The sequence below is a fragment of the Hemicordylus capensis genome, chromosome 3 (genome assembly GCF_027244095.1).
Source record: "Hemicordylus capensis ecotype Gifberg chromosome 3, rHemCap1.1.pri, whole genome shotgun sequence".
In the NCBI taxonomy this organism is placed as follows: domain Eukaryota; kingdom Metazoa; phylum Chordata; class Lepidosauria; order Squamata; family Cordylidae; genus Hemicordylus; species Hemicordylus capensis.
In genome coordinates, this window is record NC_069659.1 from 263,229,162 (window position 1) to 263,246,469 (window position 17,308).

General features: G+C 43.4%; 1 protein-coding gene across 1 annotated transcript in view; it reads right to left on the minus strand.

Moving 5' to 3' along the window:
* The window catches only part of LOC128350586 (deleted in malignant brain tumors 1 protein-like), a 125,683-nt gene that overhangs the window by 77,965 nt on the left and 30,410 nt on the right, over positions 1–17,308 (minus strand). The window contains exons 11-16 of the mRNA XM_053308983.1: positions 17,165–17,200; positions 13,017–13,190; positions 10,506–10,811; positions 8,628–8,663; positions 4,219–4,257; positions 3,765–4,106 (exon numbers count right to left, since the gene is read on the minus strand). Of these exons, the coding sequence (XP_053164958.1) occupies positions 3,765–4,106; positions 4,219–4,257; positions 8,628–8,663; positions 10,506–10,811; positions 13,017–13,190; positions 17,165–17,200 (933 nt within the window). The remainder of the gene's footprint in view (positions 1–3,764; positions 4,107–4,218; positions 4,258–8,627; positions 8,664–10,505; positions 10,812–13,016; positions 13,191–17,164; positions 17,201–17,308) is intronic.

Genomic DNA, 17,308 nt, shown 5'->3' on the forward strand with positions numbered 1-17,308 from the left:
ACAAATGTGAGAAATAAATAAATAAATAACCCTTTCCTTTCTCAGCAGCTATGTTCCTCCTGCCTGAAAAAAAGAGAAACAGCTTACTGGCTGTGATTGGGAGTCACGCAGCTGGAGGGGATGGGGGAAAGAGAAACTTTTGGCAGGGGCAATGTCACACCCTGGCCACAGGTCTGTAGAGGCTTGTGGGGCCGCTTGTCCCTCTGGGCCTGGGTGAAATTGAACGCCCTTGTCCAATGGATCCTATGCCCCTGGTTTAATTTGTATTGTATCCCGCCCACTGCTAGTCTAAGACAGTAATAAAGATTTGATTTGATTTAGTAACCCACATTAAACCTACACTCAAACAATTCTGTCAACAAGCCTAGCACGTGTCTGTGTGCGCAACAGGAAACTTCATCAGTGCTGACTCTCCTGTTGTAACTCTGTTCTCTGTGGAATTTGGTGTAGTCAAAGCCAGAAAAAAAAGTCAGGATATTTTTCCTGATAGTGAATGCTCTGCAAAATGGATGAAAAATGTAACAAATGTCTCTTTCTTTAGATTAATATTGATTCATAAATACTATAGTAAACACACACACACACATACGCGCACGCAGACACACCCATCCCCACATCTGCATCAGTACTTGAACAGTTATTACACTCTTTTATGTAGAAAGTGGAGAAGATTCTAATTTTAAAGGCTGGGGGTGGGGGGGGAGACAGGGTCTAAAACCTCATTTTTGGAAAATCTGTGACTTGATATTCTTATTGCAGAGCTTCTGAGGGCTTACAAAGTTGCTATTACAAGGTGGTTAGCAACTGCCACTGCCAGTGCAAAACTAAACTAGATACCAGGAGATCTGTGACTGAGTTTCCCATATTTTTCAGAAAAGTTAAATGCAGCTGTGGAGGCGGAGGGGGGGATCAGATTTGGGCTATGGTACTGGAAGGTGGCATTCCTTACATTCATTTCTGATCTGCCCCCCAAATAATCATGAGCCTCACAGGTGAAAATATACAGTATGGTTACCATATATGGGTTGCTCTAACCGTCTCCTATTCAGTTATCTTTGCAATCTCCCTGGAGGTTATTCACACATGGCTTTATGCCTCAGGGTATCTGAAGAGTGAATCTGCTTCGCAGCAGATTCACAGCAGATTCACAAGATGTTTATTTCGAGGGATTAAATTGACAGTTCACATAGCTGTCGGTTTCTCCCCACACTCCCTGACTGGTTTTCCCTCCAACCCGTCAGAAATCACACCACAGAGGAAGAGGCAAGGGAGCTTTTTAAAAACAGTTTGAAAGCTAAGAGCTCAAGACCAGCATAACGAGTTGCGAAACAACTGGATCAAACAGCAGGATGGTTAACCCTTGCCTTTGTGAGTGACTGCCTTCATCACATAAATGTTTACCCCCTGCACACACAGACTTAATAGAATCAGTTTAGACAACAAAGGGTTCAGGTTACATCCATTCTGCATATCTAAAGCCTATGTAAAACATAGCGACACACATTTTGCTGTCTGTGCTTGTGTTTAATTCAGGAAATTATCCCTCCCCTTCCCCAGCAATTTCTCCCTCCCCCTCCCTCAACAGAGTATTAGCCAATCTGCAACAACACCCACCCACCCCCAGCGCTTACAATTGCAAATCACTTAGAGCAGACCATACCCCAAACAGCCGTCAAACTCCTCTTCATTGAGTTTTGAAAAACGCCGATTTACTGGCATGGCCACCCCAAACATAACAGAGAAAACTATGGGGCAAAACAGAAGCCCCGGGTTCCCCCCCCAAAGCCTCTGAAACTAGAGGATTTTTAAAAACTGGACATACTAAGCCAGAATTTGCAGCCTCCATTCAGGGAGAAACAAAATCCTGTCTGTCCTGGTCCCTGATAGCCCACAGGGACCTTGGGGGTAAATCCAGCTAATATGTGGTCCAATCAGGAGTGGATTCAAAATTAAAGCCCTGTGTAAAAAGCCTCCTGGTGACTGTTTTTAACTTTCTAGAAAAGCAAGACATTGGATTATGGATCTGCAGATGTAGCATGAACCTAAGTCACACATCTTTGATGACTTACTTGGCTGCCTCTTAGGTCATTATGGGCCAGTTCAGATGGAATGCAGAACCAGGATTGAATCATGGCTATGGATGACATCCCTTAGCCTTGGGCACACGTGATTCCCTCCCCTTCATATGTAAGGGAGGAAGGATTCATCTTTCTGATCTTGACTTAGAATAAGCCAGGATCTCATGTTATGTCTGAACCAGGTCATCCTGGCTCATTCTAGCCTGAGTTTCAAAACAAATCAGGATATGAAGCTGGGATTATATTCCCAGTGTGATCAAGGGTAGGGGATTTATGCAAAAACAGGATTCAATCCTGGGACTCTGTTAATGTCTGAATCAGCCCAAGATATGTTTAAAGAGCAACTCCACACTTTATCTACTTCTGTATACTAGAGGTGACTATTTCTTGCTACTGTTTAGATAATTACTTATTTAGGCATGAAAGGGGATTGGATGAAGAGCCTTTGAATGTTCTTTTCCTCTTTTCCAATTTTATTCAGCCTCTGTGTCATCCTTTTGATGTATAAACTTATTTGTAAACCCTACAAATGCAAAAAATAATTGGAAAATTTGGAACATGTCTTGTTTTTCTGGGACAAGGACTATATTGTGAATTCATTTCTCTTTGAAATAAAATATAAACTGCATATTCTTTGAAATAATATACAAAATGATTATCCTAAAATGTCAACAAAAGTGAATACATACCAGCTGTAGTCGGTGTTTCTGTGGTTAGAGGGACTGAATATGGAAGGAAGAGAAAAGTAAATTAAGTCCATTTAAATACTAGATGTTAACAAGATGTTGATAAATAGTGTCAATATGCTCTACTTTGGTGAAAAACAATTCTTAAATTCAATCAGATTTACACTTTATAGAATATCCCATTTAAAAGGGAAGAAAGAATTACACAAATTCTGTGAATAAGTCTATTAATAGTGATTAGCCACAATAACATAATGGAACCTATATGTTCAGAGGGAGTAGGGCTCTGAATATCAGTTCTTGAGGGTGAAAGAAAAAAGGGGGTTGACCTTGTAAGAGGTGGGTCACTGGTCTGATCCTGAACAAGAATATTTAATGAAACTGCATAGATAATCCCCAGACTTTCTTCCCATTTCAATACTATATGTTCAGTAGCAAATTTTTTTCCTTGGGAAATACATCTCAAATTATGACTGAATAACAATATAGCTAGAGCACATGGTAGCTTTCCTGACTTGCATAAAATCCATGGCAAGGTAACTCATTCAAGGTTTTATTTTCTGCCACCCGTAAAATGCCTTGCTCCTTCTCTGTGCAAAGGCATATGCCAGAGATATTTTTTTTACCTTAGCTTAATAACACTTCTTTTCCTGCACCCATGCAGGACTTCCTGTGTCCTTCAGGGTCTCACTCCTCTTCTTGCTTTTGTTCAAAACGGAAAGAAACATTTTGTTGAAAGACTGGTAACATTTTGTTGAGAGACATACCTCTCATGGTCAAATAAAAAGGCAAAAACAGCGGTAGGTATATGTGATTGGGGCCCCTTTGGTGGGAGAATGGGAGGTTTAATACATTCCTCTTGCGTTGCTCTCTCTCTCTCTCTCTCTCTCTCTCTCTCTCTCTCTCTCTCTCTTATCTGTGTAAATCACATCCTGGCTACTGTTTGTCCAACAAAGAAGGTATTATGCAAATGATGTACATGGAAAATAACTGGAAGTACCTGAGCAGATGGCACTGGCATCTTCCTTATGGCCACAATTGTTGACTCCCCATCCGTCATGGGAGCACTCTTCAAGAGATGATTCATTCCCTTGGCAATTCACTTCATCCAGGTGGATGTTGCCGGAACCTGCACCAAAGTGGGCACCAGTAGGGGCTGAAATGGCTTCTCCACACTGGGCTGCCCTGCATGCAACCTGGGCGTCATTCATGTCCCAAGCATCGTCACAGACTGTGCCCCAGCTGCCATTATGATAGACTTCAAGTCGACCCTGACATCTGTTCTCTCCATTCACCAGTCTTACGGTCAAAGATTCCACTGTTGTTCCTGATGTCAAATACTCTGCAAGTGTTGCAAATGTATTAATGTAACCAATGCACTCCTCTATAAATCAGTAGTCCTTAGACCACTAATTAAAAAATAGTAGAGGGAAAAGGTTTGAATCAATACCTACCAGTTGTAATACTCTTCTCTGTGGAGGGTAGAGGAGTTTCTAATTTAAAAGTACAGGAAAATAATTAACATACAAGACTGGGGGGGGTGGTGGTGGTGGTGAAGGGGGGGACAAGGGGGGAAAACTACCTCCCACTCACTTCCAGGGGCCCAATCTGATTTCCACGAAAAACTGGAGCACCAGTTTAATAAATCAAATTGATTCATGTTCTTATCCTCCAATGCTTCTGAAAAGGTTACCTCACAATCAGTAACATGGGCCCAGTGTGATCCCCTCCCAAACTGAAACACCATATCTTCCAACAGAATTGATCAGCAATTCCAATAGAATTGATCAGCAATTGCTTCAGGAAAGAGAAAGGAAGTATTTCACACAGCTCATTGTTAATTCAAGGAATTTGTTGCCACCAAATATGGCACTAGCTGATGGCTTTAAAAGGGAAGACAGAGTAAGACAAATTCTGTGAATAGGTATACCAATAGCTATTAGCCAGCCATGATAACATCATGGAACCAACATTTTCATAGGCAGTATGCCTTTGAATAGCAGTCCCGGATGGCAAAAAATGGGATGGGCTTGTAGTAAGATAATCATTGATCTGATCCAGAAAGTTTCTTCTTCTCTAACTAATCTGCTAATATTTGCAACAACATATCAAGCACATTGGCTACTTGAACATATGCATTGTCTGTGAACATGTGTTTTAATGCACTGATTACATACTGTCACACAATTTATTCTATTATTTGCGTGGGATCCTAAGAGAACCGTAGTCCTTAGACCATTAATTAAAAAATAGTAGGCGGTGGAAGTTTGAGTCAATACCTACCAGTTGTAATAATCTTCTCTGTGGAGAGTAGAGGAGTTTCTAATTTAAAAGTACAGGGGGGGAAATTAAGATACAATACTGGTGGTGGGGGGCGGGGGACAAAGAGAAAAAGCTACCCCACACACAGTAAAATAATACACAGGATTAGATATATTAAATCCAGTCTTCACATTCATTCATATTCATTCATCACCCAAGTACCCTGCACACAATCTGTATGTCATCTATTTCCAAAACATCATCACAGACTGTGCCCCAGCTCCCATTATGACAGACTTCAAGTTGACTGTGATATTTGTTTTCCTCATTCACCAGTCTTATGGACAAAGAGCTTGCCATTGTTCTTGATGTTAAATATTCTGCAAAAGCTAATGAAGAATGTAACTGTGAAGGAATAAGGCCTAGACCTCTTGGGTTTCTGTAAATAAGCCCCTGTATTGTATAGTGTATTAATATTCCCAAAGTTTTTCTTGTAAATAAGACCTGATAAATGAATTGTATTCTATTATACTAGCTGGGCCGGGCACAGAGCATCTTTCCTCCGGCTGGCCCACCCACCGCATGCCCGGCTTTCTGGCTGGCCACTTCCCCCACTTCTCCCCCCCTGTACTTTCTGGCTTGTGGGTCAGCTGGAAACCCAGCCCGCCATCTCTTCCCACCCCCTCTTCTCGGAGGCCAGGCCAGGCCATCCCACCTCCTCCTCCTGGCGGCCAGGCCAGACCAGCCCGCTGCCACCTGTTCCAGCCAACTGGTGGCCAGGCCAGGGCCAGACAGGCCCACTGCCACCTCCTCTGGCCGACCAGCATCCGGGCCAGGGCCAGGCTGGCCCACCGCCGCCTCCTCTGGCCGACTGGTGTCCGGGCCAGGCCAGCCTGCTGCTGCTGCCATTGTCTCCCATTCCCGTCACTATCCCCCACAGCTGCTCTTGCAAGAGCCGCCACAGATGGTATTAGCAACGGGTACATTTAGGAGAATTAAATATATAGATTCCAAAAATTTCATTATTGTAAATAGGATTCTGTGGTTGCAAATCCCTGTTCATGGAGTAGGCTGGTAGGGTCAATGGTTCATTCTTCTTTCACTTTTGGTTTAGCATTTTGACAGTTGATTTTTTTGGGGGGAAGCGATTTTAAAAAATGGAGGGAATTTTTTGTTTGTTCTGATTGGCTGGGCTGAGAAACTGATGGGCCAGAGAAACTGTATAAATTGGGAGTGTTTAGAGAGTGAAGTCAACAGACTCCTGAGAGAGAGTCCTGAGGAACAGAGGCCTGGAAGATAGAGAAGTCAAGATTCTGCTGGAGAGAGAGAAGTCAAGAGTCGGAGCCCTGGAAAGAGAATTCAAATCTGCTGGAGAAAGTCAGAGCTGAAGGTTGAAGAAGACAGAGAGTCCTGGAAGTCAGTCTGCTGGAGGGGGAAACTGAACGGAAATCACTAAGAAGAAAAGGAAGAACCAGGCTGGATTGAGCCCCAGACCTGCGCTGTAATTACAAGAGAGTACCCAGCCAGCAAACAGCTAAAAAGAAAGCAAGCACAGAGGACTCTGAGTAGGGGCGAGAATAGAGTCAGGTAGTGATGGCGTTTTTCTAGTTTTTATTTTTGCCTTACCTGCTCTGTTAATAACTGTTTTGAATTTGTATTTTGTTGTTCTTGCAAAAGTAATGTTTTAATTGAACCAATTTTTTTCTAAAAGTAAACTTTCCTATAAAAAATTTAGAAGCTTGTTGATTTGTCTCCACCTCATGCCTATAAGCCTTTCAACACTACTGAGGTTTTTTCTTTTGTTTTGTTTTTGTAATTTTTGATAAATGTGAAGGGCTGTTGTAGTGGACCCAGCCATAACCCAAGTACACTTGGTGGCAGCGGTAAAAAGGCTAGGAGGAATACAGAATGTTCCTCCAGAGTAACAAACATAACTCTCTTTAGATAATATGGTCTTTCACATGAGCTTCTGCTGGGCTGGGGAGGGCAGGGAGGCAGAATTCCATTTACCTTCTTCCCAGACAATCCAGGGGTGATCCCAGCCATGCAGCTCATGTGCCCACATGACTGGTGTTGCCACAAGCAGCATTGCATTCTGGTGGCCGGGAATAAGCATCCTGGCCTCCTTATAACCCACAATGCACCTTGCAATGAGCATGGAGAATTAAGGGATTCATTTGAGTCAGGTGCTTTAAGTACCCGACTCAGTGTCTGCTTGGACTGCATGCAGCCGGAGTATATACAAAACGACATACCTGAGTAAAAGGTCAGGTTAAATTCCCAGGCTACCTGGAGAGGCTGAGGCAGCGCTGGGATCAGCCTCAATAGGGTTGCCCAAGCCTGGGTAGGGCGGCTCATGTGGCCAGCCTCATTATGTAATACTGATTCCATGGTAAAAAGAAAGTATGTGTGTGAGGGTGGAAGCTTCATTAATGCTGATTCGCCTGTTGTGACCAGAGGTGCACTTAGGTAATTTTGGAGCCTGGACCTAGGTAATTTTGGAGCCTAATCACACAGTGCGGGCCAGCGGCGACCACAGTACCCAGGACAGACTAATGAGATTTGGGGGGCCCAGGGGGTGTGGAGGACCTGGACTTCGGCCCCGAAGTTGGTTGGTTGTGACACACTTTTCTGTGGAGTGTGGAGGTGTTTGTAATTTAAAAGACAGAAAAAGAAATCAGGAGACAACACTAGAGATCTCAAACTTGTGATATCCTTCAATGTCATGCCAATAAGCTTGCTTAAGAAGTTACTGAGCCAGGGTGGTTCACTGTTGCTCTCTGGGCTTCACATTTGGACATCTTACTTCTCTCATTCACAGGCAACAATGTGTGTTTCATTAATAAGTCTGTACTTTATTTGCCTGTGCATACAGAAGACAACAACCTTGCTACCTTTTGCATAATCACTTATTCGGTCATGAAATTGGAACAGTGTCATTAAGGTAATGCTCATGACTGTTTCTGGGTTGAGGAGGGAGGGTTGGGGGCGGGAGGTGGAACCGACCTCTTCCCCCTGCAGATGACCAGTCATTGTGTGTGGGATGTGCTACTCATGTGCCCACCCAACCCACGCTGCTCCTGACAGCGCAGATCTCTGGAGGTCAGGACAATGTGTCCTGGCCTCTGGATATCCAACAATGCACCACATGACAAGAATAGAGTATTGGGTGAATCCCCTGTGAGTCAGGTGCTCTAGGTGCCCAACTCGAGCATGCAGCCCGAGCACACACATGATCCCAGCGCTGGCCATGTGTATATCTAAAGGCCGGGCGAAGAAGTCAGACTACCCACAAGGGGAGCGCCAGGAACAATGAACAGCCTGGCTGGGCTGCTCACGAGAAAAGCCTTTTTTGAGTTTCTGAGGGCCTCTTTTCTGTTATTTATCCTTCAGATCATTCTTTTGACATATATACTCACAGTTCCACAAGCCCCACAATTGCAAACATCAGGGGGAAACATTAGACTCCTTATCTCTTGGGGTAGGGGGGTAAGAACCCTGTTATTAATTTATTTCTCTTTAAAATAATGCACAAAACATTTAGCAAAACAAGTCTGTCATTCAAAACTGGCAATATAAAGTTAAGTGAGTGCATACGTACCTGTTGTAATTGGTGTTTGTGTCGTTGTTGGAGGGTCTGAGCATGCAACAAGATAAGCAAAGGTGGGGAAAAGAAATAAAAGCCATTTAATGTCAGTCCCAAAGAATTCAAAGTTCTTATATTTCTGATTATGGTACCTCAACAGGCAGCTGTAAATAATATGTAGTGCAATGTGTATACCCTGACCTAAAACTGGTAGATTTGATGTCAGGTTGATATTGAAGCTCTTCCCACGATCAGTAGAAAGTGGGCTAAGGAAGCCTAGCCCACTTTCTACTGATCGTGGGACCACCGGGCTTGTGGGTGAGCCCAGTGGTTCCAAGGCAGCTAGACAGCCTAATTCCCACTCCCTTTACATTAGGTTATCGGAGCCAGCATTCTGTTAACCTCATTTTTTTGCTTGTAGGCTGCCACGGTGCGCGTCAACACGCAAGTAGACCCTTGACTGGGAGGCTGCAGCCAGTCTCCCAGCCTCGGGGGCCCCTCCAGAATGCCCTGCGCACTTGTGCAGGGCATCCTGGATCTTCCGGGGGCTGTGCAGTCCTCGATCCCCACAGCCCCTATTGTAAAATTTTACCATTTTACCATTTTACAATAGATACTTGCTCTAGCCAATGCAGTCCAGTCCCTTCTGAAACCTCCATTCTAAAATATTTTGCTACTTTGCTTATCCTGATTAGTTTCCAGAGTCTATCAATCTCTCGCAAGATCCATTTATTCTTTGTGGTGCTTTTCTTTAAACCAAATGTGGAGGACATTAGCATAAGCAGTATATTTGTTTGTTTGTTTGTTAAATTTATATACCGCCTTTCATTAAAACAATCCCAAGGCGGAGTCCTTCACAATTAAATTTGCACAATTAATCTGTTCATGACCTTACTCTTTCTTAGATTTAACCACTAAATCTCCTCCTTCAGTTCAGAACAGTGGTTAAATCTAAAAAAGAGTAAGGTTATGAATAGATTAATTGTGTGAATTGTAGTCCAGGAACTTTGCATGCTGCTGGTAATTCCTGCCAAACTTTGGAGGGCTTTTTTGTTGTTCCAGTTCTGTTTCCTCTTGTATAGTTCTTTTCTTGTATAGTCCTTTGTTTCCAATAGTACTGATCTTTAGAGTGAACTACCAATATAAATTTCAAATCATAAAGTGATCTTGTGGGTTGTCATTCTTCTTTATGACACTGAATTGCACGGACTAGTCTTTCTGTTCTTCATTATCATGGTTCTTCATTGGGGATCTACCTTCCTGTGCCAATAGATCTTACTCTGGAAAGGCTTTGTCCTTGTGACTCTAGGGGAGTGGAAACCATAGAGCATGTGCCCTTTTTATAAAGACAGCCATGACAAGCTCATATTTTCCCTGCTTCTCAAATACCCTGGTTGCTCTAATCACGTCTACACCAAGATGCTGCTCTCAGATGACAATCGGACTTTCTCTTAAAATGCTGCCAGGTTCTGTGGGGCAGAGTGCAAGATTCGCCAGGTCCTGATTGCCAGTCAATATCCCTTGCAGCAGATTTCTAACTACTGATCATTTTACCTGATTGTATAATTTTAATTTGCTCCTCTATGTCACATGTTAGCTTTTATATGTTCTCTTAACTCATCATGCCTCTACTTCTTCTCATTCCATATGTTCCCACATATCCGACAGCAGTCATCTTAACATTCCCAGCTACCGTTTTTGCTCACAATGCTACGTGTATGCACATCAAGAATACAAGAAAATGGCTAACATATGGCAACAAATTGGAAAGTTACTACTGCGAGTAAGTAAGTTCTCACATAAGCAAGTTCATATCATGTAACTGAAGTTCTACAATATCACATGGAGTTAAATCTTTGTATGAAATCCAATTAGACAAACCGATAATGTTACCTGAGCAGATAACACTGGCATCTTCCTTATGGCTACAATCATGGATTCCCCATCCAAGGTGAGAGCACTGTTCAAGAGCTGATTCATTCCCTTTGCACTGGACTTCATTCAGAAAGATGCTGCCAGAACCTTGACCAAACTGGGCACCCATTGGAGCTGCAATAACCTCTCCACATCCAAGTTGTCTGCACACAACTTTGCCATCGTTGATGCCCCATGAATCATCGCACACGGTCCCCCAGCGTCCATTGTAATAGATTTCAACACGGCCTTCACAGCTGTTCTGTCCATTTGCCAGTCTCAGTGCTATTTCATGAAATGCAAACAAGAAATAATCTCTGCTATTACTTTACATCCCAGGTTCATAGATTCTAACTAAGCCTAAGAACATGTACATGAAAGAATCACATATTCTTCCGGAGTTTCTCCCTGCCACCACTTTCCAGTTTTCCTCTCTTGCTTCCCTTGTGTTGATTTTATACTGTGAACTCCTTAATAGGAATTTGTCTTCTCATTTTATGCACAGAGATGGTAATACACTACAACTATTATTAATAGTCACAACTACTTTCAGAATCCTCTGCTTCTGAGCAGAGAGGATACAGAGAGGTATGGATGTCCATAAGGTTTAATGCTACCTCTCCTCCTGCAAAGACAGCCCAAATATAACGGTGCTACATGGCAAGGGAGTTTCACAGTGACAGGGAAGCAACTGAATACATCATTCTATTTGTTTTATTTACCTAAATGTGTATACACACAGATGTGTATACACACAGATTTAGGCAGTTTGCAAATGGAGAAATACAAGACATGAAGCATTTCTCAATAAAAAAAGATACATCAACCTACATATCTGTGGTAATCAGCCCTCCCCTCCCATAAAGAGTGAACCGGAAGTGAACCCTGTCCTGTCTGTCAGGCAGTGACCTCTAGGGATAAGACACTCAGTACATGGTGACCGGAACTAGAGGATCTGGTGGCAGGAAGTGACGGGGTTCTTTGTTCTTGGAAGGAGCCAGGAAGGCAATGAGATAAGATGGGGAGCAGGCTTTGTGAGCAACAGCTATGAAGTCTTGCTGCCTCATAGCCAACAGCCAGCCTGGAGACTTCTCACATGGAAGGACATCTGCAGATGCTTGAGAGACAGGACTGCAGGAAACTTGAATTATCTCCTGGAGTTTGGGGTGAGTTCAAGGGAAAAGGAAGCCCAGGGCTTTGGCTTTGGGGAAAGGTTTAGCCAGGGAACCATGTGTTAGGTAGCCTGCGTTCAATTTCTTTTGGTTTTGTGCTTTTGCAAATCCTAACAATTGGTCTATAGTGTTTTTATCAGTAACATAACTAAGAGGAACTGAACATGGACCCTTTTATCCAACCAGGGGTCTGTAAAACTCTCTGTACCCTGTAAAGGTGCTTTAAAACGTTTCTTGTAACTGGGGGCGCTATTTGAATTATCTGTGCAACTGGGTAACCACAATTTTTACAGTGTGACTCTCCTAATACCAGCTGGAGTGCTCTTTGAAAGTATTCTTGCAAGTACTGAGTGTTTCTGTTGCCTGTAACTAAAAGCTGAGAAAGCCTCAGACTGAAGCAGTCTGTAGTATTTTGAATTAAGTTTATCTCTCTTTTTTTTCTTTGTATTTTACCTGTCTCTGAGTGGACTTTTAACTCAGGAAAAGAGGTTTTACTTTTGTGCAAGCATGCCTCAGTGTTAATTGTTCAGCAACCTACCAAGTTTTCATACCATGTGGAAGCTGCACGTGGTTTTGGTTTTTCTTTTTTGATATTTTTCATTGGTAATTCAGAATGAGAGTTTCTCTGGAATTTCGCAAACACCAGGTGGTGGGAATAAACTCTGTTAAGAAGTGGGCGTGGTGGCAGCAATTACAAAAGGAACAGTTTTAGGTTTTAAAGGAACAGCCTTTGTTGGGCAAACATGGAGGGAATGAGGCAGCATTTTTCTTTCCCCTATGTGTGCTTGTTTTGAGACAAAGGCTGGGCTTAAATCTGCTATTCACTACAATATTACAGGCTAAAAACACATCCCATTTAGATCCATATTATTTATTAAACGTAATTGGCTTTGGTCCCAAGCAGTGGTTGTGTGAACAGAAGGTAATAAACACACCATGCACCTGCTACAGGCTTCTGCAAGATACAAGGTTCACTGCAAAACTTATGCAGTATGTGTGTTTGTGTGTGCGTGCTGAAGGGTGCTAGTCCTTAAAGTATTAAGTGCCCCATCCAGGCCTGCTGAGAATATTAATCTTCTAGTCTTCCATTCAATGTGGAGGGATCATTTCAAAAAGGAGACTGGCCCAGTTCCCATGTGGTTTGAATGTTCAGTGTGCTGAATCAACACACTTGACACCAAGGAAACCCCCTGGCTGGATTTTCAGGAATTTTGCATGTTATCTTGGTCTGCTCTTGCTCATTTACTAAAATCCAATAGTTGAGGACAGTTGCAGTACCATGTGCAGAGGCACGACTAGATGACCAACTATTCTGTACCTCCATTAGATGTGGGTGGCACCTTGGAAGTAGAGCTTTCTTCAGTCTTGCCCACTGTAGGGGTAACTTCAGATAATTGGGCATCTCCTTGAGATGTGGCTGGAACTTCGGTTGTGAAAATTGTTTCTTTCTGACTTGCTGTGGAAGTGGTTCTAATGGCTTCTTTTGTAGAAGCTGTCAGGGAACAGGATTAGAAAATCATTTTGAATTGTATAAAGAGAAAAGACACACAATAAATAGTTACATTTTGGCTGTAATGTACAAGGTAATGTTTTTGATGGAAGTCCAGGATGTAAAAGATACACGATTTCATAATTTCCACCTCCTAGAGCAGCAGCCAGTGAACACCACACTTCCTGGCTTCCCATAAGATGCAGAGTCATGGTTTAACAAGGCAGGACTAAACCATCATGATTCCATGACAAAGGTTGAGGAGGTCGGGGAGAAGGGAGTGAACAGGCTCAACTCGTGCTCCTGACTGAAGAAACCTCAGTTCTGTGAACCAGGTCATTATGTTTCCTTGACTATTAGTAGCACACTGCCTATGTCTGCCTCACACACTGTGTATGAATGTGGGCTTTTCCTGGAGTTTTTGCACGGCTGAGTTTTTCACGTGGGACAATGGTCTTGTGTTTTTCATTAAAAAATTATGTCATATTATTGGGTGAGATCCACAGAATCACAAGCAAAAGGAAAATAACTGTTAGCACTGTTTGACAAATGCCCTCGTAAGAACTTGTGCAAGCAAAAGTTCATGCAGTGCTACAGGAGGTAAATTCTATAGCAGTTCTCATGCAAAACTCTAGTACAGGGCATGTAAAATGCCTTCTGCATGCAGAAGGACATCTTTGGATCTAGGCCATTGAAGCTTCACAAAGGTCAACATTTGGCATGACCTTCTGGAGTCCCTTGATGCTGTACAGACAAAAGAGACATAGTGCCTGCCTGGAGAGCCTATGATCTACGTCAGATGAACAAGTGAAGTCAGGGAAAGTCAGTGAGCAAGAAGGAGAGAGTCAGAAAAGCTGGCACAGCACAGCACATGGGACAGGAAGTCTTTTGCTACAGGAGTTGGTATTGCAGAAAAGAGAGATCATTTGCTTGGGAAACAGAAAGGAAGTACCTGTTCTATGCATTGAGAGCAATGTGACCAATGGTATGGACCCAGGAGCATAAACAATTGGCAAAGGGGACTTGCAGAGTACATTTTGTTTCTAGAAGGTCCCAAGTTCAGTCATTGAATCTCCAGGCTCAGATCTGTTAGGTCGCTGCCAATCAGTGAAGAAAATATTGCACTAGATAGACCAATGGTCTGACTCAGTGTAAGGCGGTTTCATATGAACAACTTGTGCATAGTCCTGCTTCCTACATTCTCTTTGAGGTGGTAAAGTTATCCCAAGGTTATTTTACTTCCTCAGTTTCACATGATGACAGCTTATGTACCCCTACTGTGTAACAGCTAAAGTCTGCGACATCAGAGGAAATCTTGAAGATTAACAGATACTTGTTGGAAGGAACCTTGTGGGTGCTCTATTCCAGTCCCTGCTCAGTGTATGAAACTGCTACAGCAACCCTGACAATGACCTTTCCACCTCTGTATGAAACCCTTTCAAGAAGGAGAAACCACCACTGCATAAGGTGGACAGCTCCATTTTCTCACAGCTCTTAAAATTAGAAATGGCTTCCTAATAACCCTTGCTAACTTGGCAAAGAGGCACATTTAACGTGATGATTGGAGAGGAGAACTGGTCTTGTGGAAACAAGCATGACTTGTCCCTTTAGCTAAGCAGGGTCCACCTAGTTGGATACGCATGGGAGACTAGAAGTGTGAGCACTGTAAGATATTTCCCTCAGGGAATGGAGCTGCTCTGGGAAGAGCAGAACGTTTCAAGTTCCCTCCTGGTCTTCTCCAGGTTAGGGCTGAGAGAGATCCCTGCCTGCAACCTTGGAGAAGCCGCTCTCAGTCCGTGAAGACAATACTGAGCTAGATAGACCAATGGTCTGACTCAGTATACAGCTTCCTATGTCCCTATGTTCCTCTTTTATTTAGCAGGGGGAGGGAGAGTAACAGGCCCTATCCACCCCCAGCACAATACCTCCAATGACTGTTGCTGGTGTCTATCTTATGCTTCTTTTTAGATTGTGAGCCCTTTGGGGACAGGGATCCATCTTATTTATTTGTTATTTCTCTGTGTAAAATGCCCTGAGCCATTTTTGGAAGAGTGGTATAGAAATGGGGGGGGGGGGGACAAAATAATAAAATAAATATCTAGCTTCCCTATAATTTCAAACCATGGGTTTGCTCCAAGTAGCAATCGGGAACAAGTCTGCTTCATCTTCTATGTCACAGTCCTTCAGATATTTGAAGATGGCTACTATCATGCCTCCATATAGTCTTCTCTTCTCCATGCTAAACACACCCAGCTACTCCAACCATTCCTTCGAGGATGATTTCCAGATCTCTCACCATATATGTTGCCCTCATGTGAACTCTCTGTTCCAGTTCATCAATAGATTTCTTATGAGTTCAGAACAGGTGTAGTGGCTGGAATTCTGACTAGTGCCGTGTCCATGCTCCAGTCCCTGTGCTCTTGCACAAAAACACAAATACCTTGGAGCTCTCCTGGCAGCATAGCATTCTGGTTGCCGGGAATAAGCATCCTGGCCTCTATATGCACCTTGCAATGCACCTTGCAATGAGCATGGAGAATTAAGGGATTCATTTGAGTCGGGTGCTCTAAGCACCCGACTCAGTGTCTGCTTGGGCTGCATGCAGCCGGAGCATACACAAAACCACATACCTGAGTAAAAGGTCAGGTTAAATTCCCAGGCTACCTGGAGAGGCTGAGGCAGCACTGGGATCAGCCTCAATAGGGTTGCCCAAGCCTGGGTAGGCCAGCTCATGTGGCCAGCCTCATTATGTAATACTGATTCCATGGTAAAAAGAAAGTATGTGTGTGAGGGTGGAAGCTTCATTAATGCTGATTCGCCTGTTGTGACCAGATGTGCACTTAGGTAATTTTAGAGCCTGGACCTTAGGTAATTTTGGAGCCTAATCACACAGTGCGGGACAGCGGCGACCACACTACCCAGGACAGACTAATGAGATTTGGGGGGCCCAGGGGGTGTGGAGGACCTGGACTTCGGCCCCGAAGTTGGTTGGTTGTGACACACTTTTCTGTGGAGTGTGGAGGTGTTTGTAATTTAAAAGACAGAAAAAGAAATCAGGAGACAACACTAGAGATCTCATACTTGTGATATCCTTCAATGTCATGCCAATAAGCTTGCTTAAGAAGTTACTGAGCCAGGGAGGTTCACAGTTGCTCTCTGGGCTTCACATTTGGACATCTTACTTCTCTCATTCACAGGCAACAATGTGTGTTTCATTAATAAGTCTGTACTTTATTTGCCTGTGCATACAGAAGACAACAACCTTGCTACCTTTTGCATAATCACTTATTCGGTCATGAAATTGGAACAGTGTCATTAAGGTAATGCTCATGACTGTTTCTGGGTTGAGGAGGGAGGGATGGGGGTGGGAGGTGGAACCGACCTCTTCCCCCTGCAGATGACCAGTCATTGTGTGTGGGATGTGCTACTCATGTGCCCACCCAACCCACGCTGCTCCTGACAGCGCAGATCTCTGGAGGTCAGGACAATGTGTCCTGGCCTCTGGATATCCAACAATGCACCACATGACAAGAATAGAGTATTGGGTGAATCCCCTGTGAGTCAGGTGCTCTAGGTGCCCAACTCGAGCATGCAGCCCGAGCACACACATGATCCCAGCGCTGGCCATGTGTATATCTAAAGGCCGGGCGAAGAAGTCAGACTACCCACAAGGGGAGCGCCAGGAACAATGAACAGCCTGGCTGGGCTGCTCACGAGAAAAGCCTTTTTTGAGTTTCTGAGGGCCTCTTTTCTGTTATTTATCCTTCAGATCATTCTTTTGACATATATACTCACAGTTCCACAAGCCCCACAATTGCAAACATCAGGGGGAAACATTAGACTCCTTATCTCTTGGGGTAGGGGGGTAAGAACCCTGTTATTAATTTATTTCTCTTTAAAATAATGCACAAAACATTTAGCAAAACAAGTCTGTCATTCAAAACTGGCAATATAAAGTTAAGTGAGTGCATACGTACCTGTTGTAATTGGTGTTTGTGTCGTTGTTGGAGGGTCTGAGCATGCAACAAGATAAGCAAAGGTGGGGAAAAGAAATAAAAGCCATTTAATGTCAGTCCCAAAGAATTCAAAGTTCTTATATTTCTGATTATGGTACCTCAACA